This window comes from Macaca nemestrina, chromosome 1 (assembly GCF_043159975.1).
Source record: "Macaca nemestrina isolate mMacNem1 chromosome 1, mMacNem.hap1, whole genome shotgun sequence".
Classification (NCBI taxonomy): domain Eukaryota; kingdom Metazoa; phylum Chordata; class Mammalia; order Primates; family Cercopithecidae; genus Macaca; species Macaca nemestrina.
In genome coordinates this window covers 37,581,013-37,597,190 of record NC_092125.1, presented here as the reverse complement: position 1 = coordinate 37,597,190, position 16,178 = coordinate 37,581,013, and the positions used below count along the sequence as shown (strand labels likewise).

The window sequence follows — 16,178 nt, the reverse complement described above, 5'->3', positions numbered from 1 at the left end:
TACTTCTGTAAGGAAAGTGCTTTGGCTTACCACAACTAAGGCTGTAATTCCTTCTGTTTTTCAGGCCAAATGTTTATATTTTAACTCATGCGCTCCCCAGTGTATCTTACTACTCTCACAGGATCAAGTCTCAGAATTTACAAAAAGAACATTGGAGAAAGGCATGGTATATATAGTACCCTGATAATCTGTGACACTCTCTAGGTGGCCTTCTAGTTGCTCCATACATCGTACTGTCCTACCTTATTTACATGCTACATTCGGTGTCATGAAGGAGTGCAAAGATGATGATAACATCTGCAAATTCCAACTGATTTACTCTATGCATTTTCCAAGAATAGCTCAGGACTATTGCTCAAGGCTATGCCTTACTTGCCTTCTCAGACTGACACTGTGTATAAACCAATAAAACTAGATGGTGAGCAGCTGGGCATGGTGGCTCACTCCTGTAGTCCCAGCACTTTGGGAGGCCAAGGTGGGCGGATCACCTGAGGTTGGAAATTCGAGACCAGCCTGACCAACATGGAGAAACCCTGTCTCTACTAAAAATACAAAATTAGCTGGGTGTGGTGGCGCATGCCTGTAATTCCGGCTACTCGGGAGGCTGAAGCAGGAGAATCGCTTGAACCCAGGAGGTGGAGGTTGCAGTGAGCCAAGATTTTGCCATTGCACTCCAACCTGGGCAACAAGAATGAAACTCTGTCTCAAAAAGAAAAAAAAAAAACCTAACAACAACAACAACAACAAAAAACCAACTAGATGGTGAGCAATGAGACCTGTCCCTCTTGATTTTTGACTTTTTTTTTTTTAAGCCTTCAAAAGGATTTCATCCAGCTTCCTATGGTTAGCTTTTAAAAATATTATCTAAAAACTGTGTACACTTTTTTCTTTTTTTTTTTGGATGGATTGAAACCTATTTTCGAAAGGCTGTCATTGTTAATGTTATCCCATACATTATGGAGATACCATAAGTGGCACCCATTTCACAGAAGAGATGTAAAAGTAAGAGATTGCTAAGTTTTACCAGGTTAGATATGATTATACAGACCTTATTATTCCCAAGGTACACATGGAGTAAAGAAGAAATACAGTCCTAAAAAATTAAGCTAGTCCTAGTATAAATGATCCAGAATTCTTCCTGGTGCCAACATATCAGTTGGTTTGAACCCATGTTAAATAGTCATGGGAAAACCCATGAGACATTTCTTATCTGCCTTAACTAACCTGAATAATTTCCAAATGCATGTTTCTAATAATAATGTGAACAACTGCAAAACCTGTGAGTCGTCTGAAGTTTTATCATTTACAGGTATGTGACGCATTCCCAGACTCTCCAGCCAACTGAGCATCAGCTCCTTCACGGCAACTGGGTCCTGATTAATGTCCTCCCAAGACAGACTTCATTGGATCCACACTCAAGAGGACTCTGCCAGGTTTTTCTGACCCCTCTACATTACTATAAGGTGCCAAGGCCTTAAGACTTGGGTACGTGTATTACAACAGCAAGAGTGCCAGCGCCAACAAAAGACCCATTGGACCTGTCAGCTCCTCTGTTTCACCAACCAGACACAGTAACCTTACCAACAAAGAGTAAGCCAAGTGCCTCTGTATGACACCACCAGCAGCTGATAACGCATACGAAAAATATAACTAATTTAGACTAGAGCCCTATCTCTTCTTGAGAAGCTGGGATTTGAAGGAGCTATCCTGAGATCTGTACTGCTAGTAAGTGACTGATAACATTAGAAACTGGATCGGTCCCTGAGTTCAGAGACTGAGTTGCAATTGAGTGAAAAATAGACAACGAAATCTTGAAGAATTGCACTGAGGTGCAAGCCAAGTTTATTTGGCTCTCCAAATAATATTGGTTGAACTAAGAAATTGGTAATCCAAACCTGTAATAGGACTGGTGTTTGGGTGTCTCTCTTTGTCATTGTTGCCTCTTGCTGTTACATTGCTGTCTGTGTTGTCTTTCTAGGTCCAAATGTTTTCAGATAATTCACATTGCCCTGATTGTGGACAACAGTGGTTCCCTAGTTTAGAACTAGGCCACTGGTTGTACCAAACTGAACTTGTTGAAAATGAATGTTACCAGGTATTCTTAGACCGTATTAACAGAGCTGATTATTGCCCTGAGTGTTATCCCGATAATCCTGCTAATAGAAGCCTTGTTCTTCCTTGGTCTTTCCCACTTGAGTGGGCTCCCCAGAATCTCACCAGATGGACCTTTGAGAAGGCTTGCCACCCATTTCTTCTGGGTCCTCCACTGGTTAGAAAAAGAATACATGACTCTCGAGTAGCTGGTTTTAACCCTGCATTACAGTTAATCTTGACCAGAACAGATAAAACCTTAAACAAAAAACTGGGTCAAAACAAATAGCTTCTATAATAGTCAAAATTGTCAACTCTAGAGGCTTTTGTGTAGGTAGCCCAAGGAAGATGGAAAAATAATTAATTTCTAAGTCTGACCCAGATTGTCACTAGTTTGGGAACTGCTTAAATTGTTGGATCTGCTTCTGTGGCCTATACATATTTTATTCACTATGAATTTAGTTAGTATTCTAGCCAGACTGTTCATCTAGACTGAGATACACACACACACACACACACACACACATATATAATAATTCATATTTCCTATAAACTGTTTTGGAACTAACTTACCACTCCTAAAAAAATTTCTGCAGCCTAATGAGTGACATATGACGAAGTAGTCCTAGAGGGGAAGTCCCATACTGTGTGCTTCTTAATGGTATTTCTAATGATAACTTTTGTAGGAAAGCAGCCTCATTATAGCTGGATCCTAGATTAGTCCAGTGAATTTTAATAAGAAATTATGCTGTTGTAAACTCACCTCTTACTCATTGGTCAGCGGTGATATATATATAGATAACATTTATCCATATATAGCCATTTATTCATCATTGGCCCTGTCTGGCCCATCCTCAGTGTGGCTGTGACATTATTGATAACTGATCACTCAGATAAATCACGTTCTATTAGGAAACACCTACATAGGTGATGCAGAAACATGCAGAAATGCCACCTGTCTATACTTACGTGGCTTTACATAAACAAAAGACTGTCTTGTCTTTGTGGTGACTGAATTTACAATGTCCTCCCCTGGAAATGGAAAAGTACCTATCTAGGAGATGTATGACAAAAGAAATTATCAAGCCTGACTTCATATATATTATGAACAGTCTAGGGGAAGCATCTTTCTTAGAACCAAGGTCTGCTGAACATTGGCCACATTCTGGACTTCTATTGTTCATTAAAATCATGGACCCAGAGTTGGGGTTAAGCCACTTAGAAAAAGCTGTTGAAAACATCTCAAAGGCCACGGAACAATTTTTAAATTATACTTAACATGCCAGGTATCTAGGTATCTAGTGCTTTTGTACCACCTCAGTAATATTATCAAGGTCCCAGCTTCTTTCTGTCCTTCCCCCTTGGGATCCTCTTTTTTTTTTTTATTGCTTTTCTAAAAGTAGTGACCGAGTCTTGCTATATGGCCCAGGCTGGTTTCCAACTCCTAGGCTCAAGCCGTCCTCCTACCTCGGTCTCCCAAGGTGCTGGGATTACAGGCGTGAGCCACCCCACCCGGCCTAGGATCCATGTTTGCTTTTTATCGTTAGGATTTTTTTTTTCCAATGAGTACAATATGACTTCTTGTTGTAACAGACATTTTAATCCCTAGGAAAGGCTGGAAGTAGAGAGCAAAAGTCTTTCAAGTCTGTCTTTTATTTGGAAATCAAGTCTTTCCAAAAAATCTCTAGCAGATTTCTTCTTATATCTCATTATAAAGTATCAGTTTACAAGGGAGCCTGGGAAAGCTTGGCAAAGGGGAATAGGGTTATCATTGCCTGGGTAGGGCACATTGCCTCCATTGAAAAAATCAGGGCTCTTTTTTTTTTTGTTTTTTTGACAGAGTCTCGCTGTCTCGCCCAGGATGGAATGCAGTGGCATGATCTCGGCTTACTGCAACCTTTGCCTCCTAGGTTCAAGCGATTCTCCTGCCTCAGCCTCCCGAGTAGCGGGGATTACAGGTGCCCGCCACCACACCTGGCTAATTTTTGTGTTTTTAGTACAGACGGGGTTTCACCATGTTGGCCAGGCTGGTCTTGAACTCCTGACCTCAGATGATCTGCCTGCCCTGGTTTCCGACAGTGCTGGAATTACAGGTGTAGCCACTGTGCCCGACCAGGGCTCTTTTAGCAAGGAAACCGTGAGGAATGAATGGCTATTGGTGTGCAGCAAATCATACTTGCTATGTGTTGTGAAACCTGAAGTTATTTGTTAGTCTGTATGAAGAATGTACCCCAGAGATGTACCCTGTATCTGCCTTATGTCTCTTACAATGGAGGTTCTCTCCTGTTATATTGCTGAATAAACTACGTGAACTGCTAAATTGACTGAAGACTAGTTAGTTTATCACTAACTCTTTAATGAAGAATTTCACTATCCTACAGTTCTTCCTAAAAAGTGAAAATTTACTTTAAGTGCTTTTAAGAATAGTATTATGATCAGTATTATTGCCCCTAAATTTTTTAATTATTAGAGAATGCTTATGTTGTAAGGACATATACAAAGAAACATTCTACAAATATGAAAATTTAAATATCAGCAAAATAGAGAAAAGGTCTTTGTTTTTGTTTTAGTCAATCTCTCCATTAAATAGTAAGATCAGATTAAAAGGATTTATACCATCGATTTCTCAAATCAATACCTAAACAGTATCTGTGAGAGCTTGTTTAAAAATGGAGATTTCTTGGTCTGCTTTAGAAATTTTGATTCCTCAGGTTGCTTGTAGGGCCCAGGAGTCTGCATATTATAAAAAACACCTCATGCTGAGTGCAGTGGCGTGTACCTGTTACCACGGCTACTTCAGAGGTTGAGGCAGCAGGATCACTTGAGCCCAGGAGTTCAAGACCAGCCTGAGCAAGATAGTGAGACCCCTGTCTTTTTCAAAAAAAACAACAAAAAGATATAAATAGTACCTTTGGAGATTCTGACGCAGGTGCTCTCTGGACCATACTTTGAGAAATGCTGTAGTAATACGTCCATAGTGTTTACTTATCTGGCTTAAAAGGGTGGGAGCAGAGTACTCATAATACTGCAAGATAGTACCATTTATTTGGTAATACTGGTAATGTAAAAAGAGGTTTCATGTCAGACTGAAGATTACTCTTGATAATTTAGGTCATAATTGAGCCACATTTTTCTCATTAATTAATCAGGAATGTTTCTGTCCTCTTCACAAACAGTTTTGTTTGGTGTCATTATAAACTATGTGAATATATGGGCCAGAAAAATGAATAAAAAATATTAATTTTAATATTAAGAGGGTTACTTTGCCTTCAAACATTATCACATACCTGTTATATGGTAAGCTGTCAGAAATCAACATCATGTAGTAGAGCTCATAAAATTGAGCAAAGGAGAAAATTGAGGAAGCCTTTGAATAAAGCTTTTCACCTTAGGTCTTTCTAGTATGTCTTCATATGGCTTAAAATATTGCAGGTTATTCTAAAATACTCTATAGTTGATATGAATAATGAATTTTATTAAAACACAAATGCTGTGTTGGTAAAATGAATTGTAATGACAAATGATCTGGAGGGTTATCCAGTGTTTTAAATAGTGTGAGCTACACTCGTCTCTATTTTTATAGCGTGGAAGAGTTGGTAATATTGCTTATATGTTATGGTAGCATTTCTAAAATGACCATTATAACTAGTTCCTGTTATTTTATGGCAGACCTGGTAGTGGAAGGGTTAATGGAAACATGCAAGGGCAGACTGGAAAGAAAATATATCCACCAAAGAGGTAGCTGTTGGGGGATGTGAGTGAGTGAGGTAAGATTCGTCTCTGAGTCACAGGTGAAGGAAGCCCAGGCAAACAAGAAGGCAGAAATGAGTCCATGGCATCCAAAGAATATGTTGCAGTCCACATGTCATAGCTGTCTGTAAAAGTGAGATGAGCTGTAGCCCTTTCATCTCTCCAGTCTCCCTGGCAACCCTGAGTCTCCATGGAATTTTGGGGACACAGCTTGAAAATTGCTTTTTATAGAGGCAAAATAATGGCCTCGCAGCCAGCTGGGTTTGTATTCTAATTCTGACACTATTAAATGACCTTAGGCATTTTAACCTCTCTGTATCTAGTTTCTTCATCTGTGAAAAAGGTAGTGTAATAATACCCACCTCATACTGTTGTGAGGTGTAAGTGCAATAACATATACCAAACATATGGCACATACTAAATCTTCAGGACAAGGAAAGATGTAGGGCAAGAAAGCAAAAGCAGAAGTTATAACTGGGGAATAATGTAGAGTCTTACTTGTTTTGTTTTGTTTTTGAGAGAGTCTCGTTTTGTCACCTAGGCTGGAGTGCAGTAGCGCCTTCATGGCTCACTGCAGCCTTGACCTTCTGGGGTCAAGTGATCCTCCCACTTCAGCCCCCTAAGTAGCTGTGACTACAGGTTTGCACCACCACACCCAGCTAATTTTTGTATTTTTGTAGAGATGGAGTATCGCCATGTTGCCCAGACTGGTCTTGAACTCCTGGCTTCAAGCAGTTCGCTCACCTCGGCCTCCCGAAGTGCTGGGATTATAGGCATGAACCACCATTTCCACCGAGTCTTAGTTTTAGAACAAGGATTAAAGCCAATTGTTTCAACTGATGCTGAATTATTATAAACTTATTGGCTGGTGGCTCACACATGTAATCCCAGCACTTTGGGAGGTTGAGGCAGGAGGATGGCTTGAGTCCAGGAGTTCAAAACAAGCCTGAGCTATAGTGAGACCCCCCAACTCTACAAAAAAGTTTTAAAAATAAAAAAAATTAGTTGGATGTGGTGGCATGTCCCTGTAGTCCCAGCAACTCAGTAGGCTGAGTTGGGAGGATCATTTGAGCCTCAGTGAGCTATGAGTTTGAGGCTGCAGTGAGCTATGATGGTACTACTACCCTCCAGCCTGGGCAACAGAGTGAGGCCCTGTATCTAAAAACAAAAACAAAAAACTTCTTAAATCTCTCCTGATGAAGGACAAGATTGGTTTTGGGATGAGGTTGAGCCTGTGGCATAAGTCAAATGGTCTTAGGTGTAAAGATTAAAAGGCCTGGAGGGATGGATGACCCAAGGCAGATTTTTGTCACAGTGTTTAGGCCCATTTTATAATCTTAATTATGGTAGATATAATTGCTATATGTTTTTTATCACCTGAGACTTTCCAAAACACTGAAATAAATTCCTGAAGTGGCAGGTCCCTGAAAAGGAAAAAGAAATAGAGAAAAGTTGAAGGATATATACAAATTCACTCAGGTCATATGTGCTAGAGTCACAATTCAAACCTAGATTTAAGTATTCCAGAGTCAAGGTGCTTGTGGTATGCTTAATACAAGTTTTTTAAAGTGTCATGGTTAGGTCCCACAGCTAGACTACCTGAGTTCAAATCCTGACTGCCCTCAGTAGTCACGTGTTCTTGGGTAAGGTTCTTAATTTTTCTTTATCTCAGTTTCCTCATCTCTAAAATAGTAGGAATATTAGTAGTCTACACCTCATAAGATTGTTGTGAAGATTAAATGAGTTAATAAAGTGCTTTGAATGATGCCTGGCACAAAGAAGGCACTCAATAAAAGTTCTTATAGTTGTTGTCTATGCTTTATATGTTACTCGTTTTCATAGCAGGATTGTAACTACTTGTTTCAGGGCCAAGATATCGATTTCTTTTTATTCCTAGAGCCTAAAATGGCATCATTCACTAAAATAAGATTGTGTTTAAAAATAAAGATATATACTTAATTCTACCCCAACTGTCATACATTTGTCATGATGGCATTTATATCTAAACTACCATCCTGGAATGGCTGATTATTTTGTGCTCTTCTTGGCTGCTAAACTTCTCATTTCCTTCTCCATTTAAAAAATGGTCTTAGTACTTTCTGATACCTACCCTGCCTCCCCTCCCCAGGTTTTCCCCAGGTCACCATCCCCTCCCCTCTTTTTCACTGGTCCTCATGGCAATGCTAGCAGTTTGCAGGATGGAGTGGAGGATGGGTAAGGTCCTTTTGCTCTCCCAGCTCTGATTTTGTTCTCAAAGGCAGCTTTTCAGTGTCCTGTCTCTTCCCAGCTGGTTGTGACAAAATGTCTAGGAGGCCGTGGTAGAAGCGTACTCTGTAATGTAAGGTCATTGCATGTAGGCTCAAAGAGTTTCCATTACAGGTCTTTCCTTTTGATACTTAATTTTTTTACGGAGACTAATTTTTTTATTACTCATTTAAAAAGGCAGTAACTACATCAAACATATAGAAAAGTGCAGAGAATAATATAACAAGATCTGTGCCCAGATGCCCAGATCTCAAATATATGAACATTTTATCACATTTACCTCAGTTTTTATTTTTTTAAGGAAACTTTATGTGTACAGTTGACACCCTCTCTTACTCCTTGCAGAAGCAAGCCCTAAATGGAAGTTGATGTGTATCCTTTCCATTTATGTATTTATGTTTTGTTATAAATTTATATATGTAAATAATGCTGTACATTATTTTCTGTACGTGTACATGCTGCACATATCACTCTGTAGTGACAAAAAATGGAATACTTTCAAACCTTCATTAGTATCAAATATATATACATACACACACATATATATGTATGTACATATATTTATTTTGTTTGTTTTTTTCCCCGAGACAGGGTCACTCAGGCTGGATTGTAGTGGCGTGATCTTAGCTCCCTGCAGCCTTGAACTCCTGGGCTCAAGGGATCATCCTCCTTAGTCTCCTGAGTAGCTGGGATTACAGGCATGTGACACCATGCCTGGCTAATTTTTAAATTTTTTTTGTAGAGACATCATCTCATTATGTTGCCCAGGCTGATCTTGAACTTCTAGACTCAAGTAATCCTCCCGCCTTGGCCTCCCAAAGTGTTGTGAAGATTAAATGAGTTAATACATAAAGTGATTTAAATGCTGCCTGACACAAAGAAGGCACTCAATAAATAGTAACTTTTATAGTTGTGTGTGCCTTATATGTTACTTGTTTTCATAGCAGAATTGTAACATCCTGGCTTACATGTGTGAGCCATCATACCTGGCCCAAATTTAGAAACGTGTAATATGTACTGAATCGTAGTTAGCCTTATAGCACTTAATATTGTATGTTGGAACCTTCTAAACTTGGTTATGTAACTTCAACGCAAAAGTCATCTGGTATACCACACAATGTCACCTACCGGGTAGTCAAAGCGTTTACCATTTTACAGTAAGTGAGATGAAGCAGAAAGGGTACATCTTAGAAGACAGAGCACAAGGCAGCCACATTTACAGAGGAAGCAGTGAGGTAAATGTGTCCCTCTTAGAGAAGTCCCACGAAATAGAAATTAAGCAAGGCATCCCTCAGCCGGCCATCTAGTATGTTCTCCATAAATGGAGAATAAAACCTTACAGCCTTAACCTGTTACAAGCCTTGATGGAGACAACTAAAGCAAAATGATGCAAGTTTTGCTGCAGATTTCAGGGTCACAGGGAGGTGGAAATGACTGTCAGTGATGAGGCTACATTTTATTTAAGTAGAAATCTGAATCACTATAACCGCCATGGATAGAGCACTGAACACCAACATTTCATAATTGAACTTGCAAGGGATTCACTCAAAGTGAATGTCTTTCGTTGCCATGTGAAGCACACAGGTCTCATCAGTTCCTTGTAGAAGATACTGTCAAAAGCATCTATTTTGGGACATGCTTATGGAGTGTTTTTCCCTACAGCTATAGAAAGCTCCAACTACCCCATTTTCCTTCAGGATGAGGCTCTGCCTCACTTCCATTATGCAGTCCCGAGGTTCCTAATGAACGCATATCCTGATAGGGATCAGACACCGTTCAAAAGATTGACCTGCCTGGCTGAGCGCGTTGTCTCATGACTGTAATCCCAGCACTTCGTGAGGCTGTGGCGGGCAGATCACTTGAGGCCAGGAGTTTGAGACCAGCCTGGGCAACATGGTGAGACCCTGTGTGTACTAAAAACACAAAAATTAGCTAGGCATGGTGGTACGCAGCTGTAGTCCCAGCTACGAAGGCTGAGGCATGAGAATTGCTTGAACTTGGGAGTTGGAGGTTGCAGTGAGCCGAGATTACACCACTGCACTCCAGTCTATGTCATAGAGCAAGATTCTATCTTGGAGGAAAAAAAAAAGAAAGATTGACTTGCCTCTGGAACAGTGGCCTCCAGATCTCTCAGATACCCTGCCATGTGATCTTATCTGAGGATTTGTCAAGAACTCTTGTTTGTCCCACTTCTTGCACTGTGAGGGAAATGCCATTTCAACTATAAACAGTGATGATATGTTACAGAAGGTCTGAATGAAGTGGGCTATAGGATCTATGCGTGCTTTGTGACAGGAAAAGTGTATGTTAAGCATTTGTAAGATTATAGAAATATCTGTGATGGCACCTTTGCAGATTCTTTTGGACTGCAACCTAGTAACCAAGTAATATATTTTTGAAAGCCCTCAGTTCTGTTTGTTTGCCATAAAGTTTATTGAGGATAATCTATGTCACATACAATTAACGTACAGATTTTAAGTTTGATAACAAATGGAAACACCACCTCAGTAAAGATATTCAACATTTTTTTTTTTTCTTTTTTGAGATAGAGTTTCGCTCTGTCGCCCAGGCTGGAGTGCAGTGGCGTGATCTTGGCTCACTGCAACCTCTGCCTCCTGGGCTCAAGTGATCCTCCCACCTCAGCAGCTGGGACTACAGGTATGCACCACCACCCGGCTAGTTTTTGTTATTTTTTTTTTGTAGAGATGGGGTTTCACCATGTCCAGGCTGGTCTTGCACTCCTAAGCTCAATTAATCTGTCAGCCTTGACCTCTGAAAGTGCTGATATTACAGGTGTGAGCCATTGTACCTGGTCATCAGTACTTCAGTGCTGTAATTTTACAACTTTTAAAGATAATCTAATTTATTTGAATTGCTATGTATAATATTACATTGTAAGAATATGACAATTTTTCAAACCTACTTTCTTATTAATGAACATATAGATTTTCTCATTTTTCCTCATTTTAAACAATACAGCAGTGGATATTTTGGGGCATATGAATGAGTTTCTCTGTTATACGTCTAAAAATGGAGTTGCTGATTTGTAGAATATGTTTGCCTTAATTTTCTTTGCCATATTTCTCTCTGAAGTTGTAATAACAGTTTACTTGTCATTGGGGTTGTATTTCCTTAACTAGTCTTTTTTCATATTCATTATGTTTTCATATTTCCTCTTTGTTGAACTGCTTGTTCATCCCTTTACCCAGTTTTTCATAGCATTATTTGTCTTGTACTGATTTGTGGAATTCTTTATGTGTTCTCAATATTAACTCCTTACTGGTTTTATATGTTGCAGATGTTTTTCTAGTCAGACACTTATCTTTTAATTTTGATACCTTGTGTAGAAATTAAAAATTTTTTAATGGGGTCACGTTTGTCAAATTTTACTTTCTGGTTTGTGTATTGTGTATCTTATTTAAGAAACCCTTGCAGTTATAAAGATATTTGATATTCTCAAAGTTTAAAAGTTTTACTTTTTACATTTAGGTCTTTAATATGGACTTGATTTTTATCTGAAGTAGGAGACAGAAATCTAATTTTCCCCCCATTTGAATAGTCAGTTGTCCCCAAACTATTTATTCACTAATTCATTATTTCCCTTTGCTGAATTAGCCAATTTCCTTATGTATGTATGCCGCGTATAATTCTTTACTCTCTATTCTGTATATTGTTTGTCTATTCCTGTGCCAGTGTTCCATTGCTTTTATTACTTTAAGATTTTTTTTTTTTTTTTGGTGACGGAGTCTTGCTTTGTCACCCAGGCTGGAATGCAGTGGTGCAATCTGGGCTCACTGCAACCTCTGCCTCCTGGGTTCAAATGATTCTCCTGCCTCAGCCTCCTGAGTAGCTGGGATTACAGGCATGCACCACCATGCCTGGCTAATTTTTGTATTTTTAATAGAGATGGGGTTTCACCATATTGGCCAGGCTGGTCTTGAACTCCTGACCCTTGGGTAATCTGCCTTTCTCAGCCTTCCAAAGTGCAGGAATTACAGGCATGAGCCACCATGCCCAGCCTACTTTTAAGTTTAAAGAAGGTTTGATATCTGGTAAAGATTGCCCCCTTCTTCTTCAGAATTATGCTGACTCTTCTTGATCCTTTGCTGCTCTTTTTGAATTTTAGGATCAGCTTTTCCATTTCACTAGAAACCAACAATTATCAAAAAACTTGAGATTTTGTTTCAAATTGCATTAAGTTTGTAGATTAATTTGGAGAAAATTGGCATCAATGGTTTTGAATCTTACTGTCTACTCATGATATATTTTTCTGTTTACTTATGTCTTTTTTATATACTTCAATAAAGTTCTGTATTTTTCTCTCTAAAGTTGTGTTTTAAAGAAACAGCTTTATTGAGGTATAATTTACATACCATAAAATTCACCACTGTCTAAAGATCTTGCATATCTCTTGTTGGATTTAATACTAGGTATGTTTTAGTTTTTATTCTAGGTTCCTTATGGTTATTGTGAGTAGCATCTTTGCTTTTGAAAATTTTTGTTATTGGTACATAGGAAACTTTTAACCTATTTTCTTGGTTTTGGCTGGCAGGAAAAATTTTTTTAAAGAAACTTGAAAAGGACTGGGGACTTTTTATTTTCTGTCATGAGCTAGGATAGGAGAGAAAACTTCATTGCAACATATGATGGCTTGAAAGCCCAGTCCCAGGAGCTTGAAGAAGATAAAAGCAGTGATAAGGAACCCTCCAAACACTTATGCTAAGTGTTCACAGTGGCAGAAAGAAGAGTCTGTCCCTAACTCTTCTCTTCCCTTCCAGTTTATCTATGGCATCACTCTTTATTTATACATTCATTTATTTTTTCATATGCTTTTAAGTTAAAATACAGAGTTCTTACTATACACTAGGCACCGTGTAGGCATTGGGGATGAAAGTTTTTAATGTGTAAAATTAAATTTTACAAAAGAGTACTGAGAAAAATATAAAGACGGCAAGTTGGCTAGCCTCCCAGCTAGGCTGTCAAAAAACTATAACACTTCACACAGGTTTTTCTTATATATTTTTGTATTTAAGCCTCATAGGTATCATTATTCTCATTTTTATAGGGAATGAATGTTAAGTAACTTTACTGATCAATTTGTTTTTGACAAAAAATTAACTACAAAATATGATTTTTAATTGCTTATAAAGTGCCTTTGATTTTGATTCCTTTTGTGTAAATCTTAATAATTTTCTTTGTCTTTGAGCATTGCATAAAAAGGCATTGTATAAAAGGATATCTGTCTCCATATTTTACAAAAGAATACTTCAAGAGAACCACTTCAAAGTCAGTCCAAATGTGTAGTGGTACACCTCACAGCAGCCATCTCAGTTTGTGGGAACCTCCTGTGCCTTGTTACTTTTTAATATAAGTGAAAGCTTCTGATAGGCAGACTATGAGAAAATCATCTGGGACAGAAATTGAAGACATGCAGGAAATCTGCAGTGATTGTTTCAGCAATGACTTAAATTTCTACGCTTAGATTTATTTTTTATTTTAATTCAAGCTATTCTCTTGAAGATTCTGGTCACTTGATCTTACTTTTTATACTCTTTCAACTATTCTGGAATGTATTAGGAGATTATGAAATTCATGAAAGATTAACAATCGAGCTTTTTTCAATAGTCTAGGATTTGGAGTATGATTCTCTATGAAAGGAACTTTTCTTCACGCAAAAAAGTTTCAGAGAGGAAATGTTACTCAAACTAAACATATTTAATAAAGCTGATACTTGCATTTCTCCCTTGTATGGATAAAAAGTCATTTAATTTTTTTCATTTTGTTTTAGTCACTGTATATATGGCTTATTTCCTGGGTCCACGGGAAGCATGAGTCTGTTGGGACTTGGGGCAAGAAGAAGACAAGACATCTTAACAAGGAAAACCAAGCACTAAAAAAAGTATCCCCCCAACTCTGAAGAGATAGAGCATAAACATGGCCGACAGTGGACTTAGGGAACCTCAAGAGGGTAAGACTGATTTGTCTAGCACTGAGGGTGCTGCTGTAGGAAACCAGGGCTGTGCAGAGAGAGAAAATCTCTGACTAAAATCTGAGGTTTTGAAGTAAAAAAGCTAATTCAGTGGATTCATTTGTTTTTATTATACTTATTCTTTCAAATTTACTGAATTTTACTATAATGTGAACCCTAATTATAATATAAGGAAAATAAATGTTTTAGAGACTCTAATAGTAGGGACTTACAGTAATAGAAAAATGCAGTGCTCTATTTAGAAGGGATCTTTCTTTCCTTTTCTTTTCTTTTTTTTTTTTTTATGTCACCCAGGCTGGAGTGCAGTGGCGTGATCTCAGCTCACTGCAACCTCCGCCTCCCGGGCTCAAGTGATTCTCATGCTTCAGCCTCCAGAGTAGCTGGGATTACAGGCACCTGCCACCACACCCAGCTAATTTTTGTGTTTTTAATAGAGACGGGTTTTTGCCATGTTGGCCTGGCTGGTCTCGAACTTCTGACCTCAAGTGATCTACCCCCCTTGGCCTCCCAAAGTGCTGGGATTACAGGCATGAACTACCACTCCTGGCCTTAGATCTTTCAGTTATAGGTAAGAATTAAATTTTAGTTCATCCTGCTTATATTTTATATAGGAGATAAAGGCAAAATATGAAATAGATTTTCCAGAAGAGAAAGAGGACATTTATTTAAAATCTTTGTTATGGGAGTTAAAAAATATATTAAAGTAGAGGCCAGGTGCGGTGGCTCACGCCTGTAATTCCAGCCCTTTGGGAGACCGAGGCAGGTGAATCACATGAGGTCAGGAGTTCGAGACCAGCCTGACGAACATGGAGAAACTCCGTCTCTACTAAACATACAAAATTAGCTGGGTGTGGTGGTGCATGCCTGTAATCCCAGCTACTTGGGAGGCCGAGGCAGGAGAATCGCTTGAACCCGTGAGGTAGAGGCTGCAGTTAGCTGAGATCGGGCCATTGTACTCCATCTAGCCTGGGCAACGAGAGCGAAACTCTGTCTCAAAAAATAAATATAAGAGTAGAATAGTATAATGAACCCATATGCACTCAACATCCAGCTTCAACTGTTACCAACATAATGCTGATCTTGTTGCCTGCCTTGGATTATTTTAATGTACATCCATGATATTACATCATTTTATTTGTAAATAGTTTACATCTCCTAAAGATAGATTCTTCGTAGATTATTTTTTAAAAAATAACCAAAATATCATCACACCTAAAAAAATAGACTAACAATTATTCCTTCATGTCATCTCATATCCTGTCATTATTCATATTTCTCAAAGTGTCTCATAATTTGTTTTTTCTTGACAGTTGGGCCACACATTGCATTTGATTTCTTATAGCTTCTAGGTTGTTCTTTTTTAAAGTTGTATTATAGAAAATTTCAGGGCCAGGCGGGGTGGCTCACACCTGTAATCCTAGCACTTTGGGAGGCTGAAGCAGGCGGATCTCAGGTCAGGAGATCGAGACCATCCTGGCTAAGACGGTGAAACCCCGTCTCTACTAAAAATACAAAAAATTAGCCGGGCGTGGTGGTGGGCACCTGCTACTCAGGAGGCTGAGGCAGGAGAATGGTGTGAACCTGGGAGATGGAGCTTGCAGTGAGCCGGATCGCACCACTGCACTGCAGCCTGGGAGACAGAGCAAAACTCCGTCTCTAAAAAAAAAAAAAAAAAAATTAAAACGCATAGAAAAGTAGACAGAGATAAAGCGAACCTCTGTGTACCCATTAAACAGCTTCATATGCTATCAACATATAGCTAATATATAGTGGAGTAAAGAAAAAAACACGAAAACATATGGCTAATATGGTTTCATCCATATGCCCTCATTTCTCCCTTCCCCCATGTTGTTTAGTTGAAGCAAATCCTGGCTATCCATAATTTTAGTAATAAATACTTGAATATATCTCTGAAAGAGGATTCTTTTTAAAAAATGTAATTACAATACCTTTATCACACCTAAAAAGATGAATCATAAATCCTTCATGTCATCAAATATCTGGCATTCAGATATTCCTGATTGTGTCATAAATATTTCTTTAATGATTGGCTTTTTCGAAACTGGATCTAGACATCGTAGTC

General features: G+C 38.7%; 2 protein-coding genes across 4 annotated transcripts in view; both read left to right on the top strand.

Moving 5' to 3' along the window:
* The window catches only part of LOC112422930 (torsin-1A-interacting protein 2), a 39,516-nt gene that overhangs the window by 11,196 nt on the left and 12,142 nt on the right, over positions 1 to 16,178 (top strand). The window contains exons 1-2 of one of the 3 annotated variants that reach the window (XM_071076424.1): positions 1,586 to 1,725; positions 13,895 to 14,074. In XM_071076424.1, coding sequence (XP_070932525.1) covers positions 14,041 to 14,074 — 34 coding nt within the window. In that variant the 5' untranslated portion in view covers positions 1,586 to 1,725; positions 13,895 to 14,040. Of the gene's footprint in view, positions 1 to 1,585; positions 1,726 to 7,429; positions 10,765 to 13,894; positions 14,075 to 16,178 lie in introns of those variants that run through there. The other 2 variants (XM_011746226.3, XM_011746224.3) reach the window with 2 other exon arrangements.
* Positions 1,719 to 4,415, top strand: LOC105484515 (torsin-1A-interacting protein 2). The gene has a single exon (XM_024793671.2). It carries the CDS (start codon positions 1,985 to 1,987, stop codon positions 2,378 to 2,380), a length of 396 nt encoding a protein of 131 aa, XP_024649439.1. The 5' UTR covers positions 1,719 to 1,984; the 3' UTR covers positions 2,381 to 4,415.

Coding starts and splice junctions, on each gene's coding strand:
- LOC105484515 (XM_024793671.2), top strand. CDS start 1,985: ATGTTTTCAGATAATTCACATTGCCCTGATTGTGGACAACAGTGGTTC.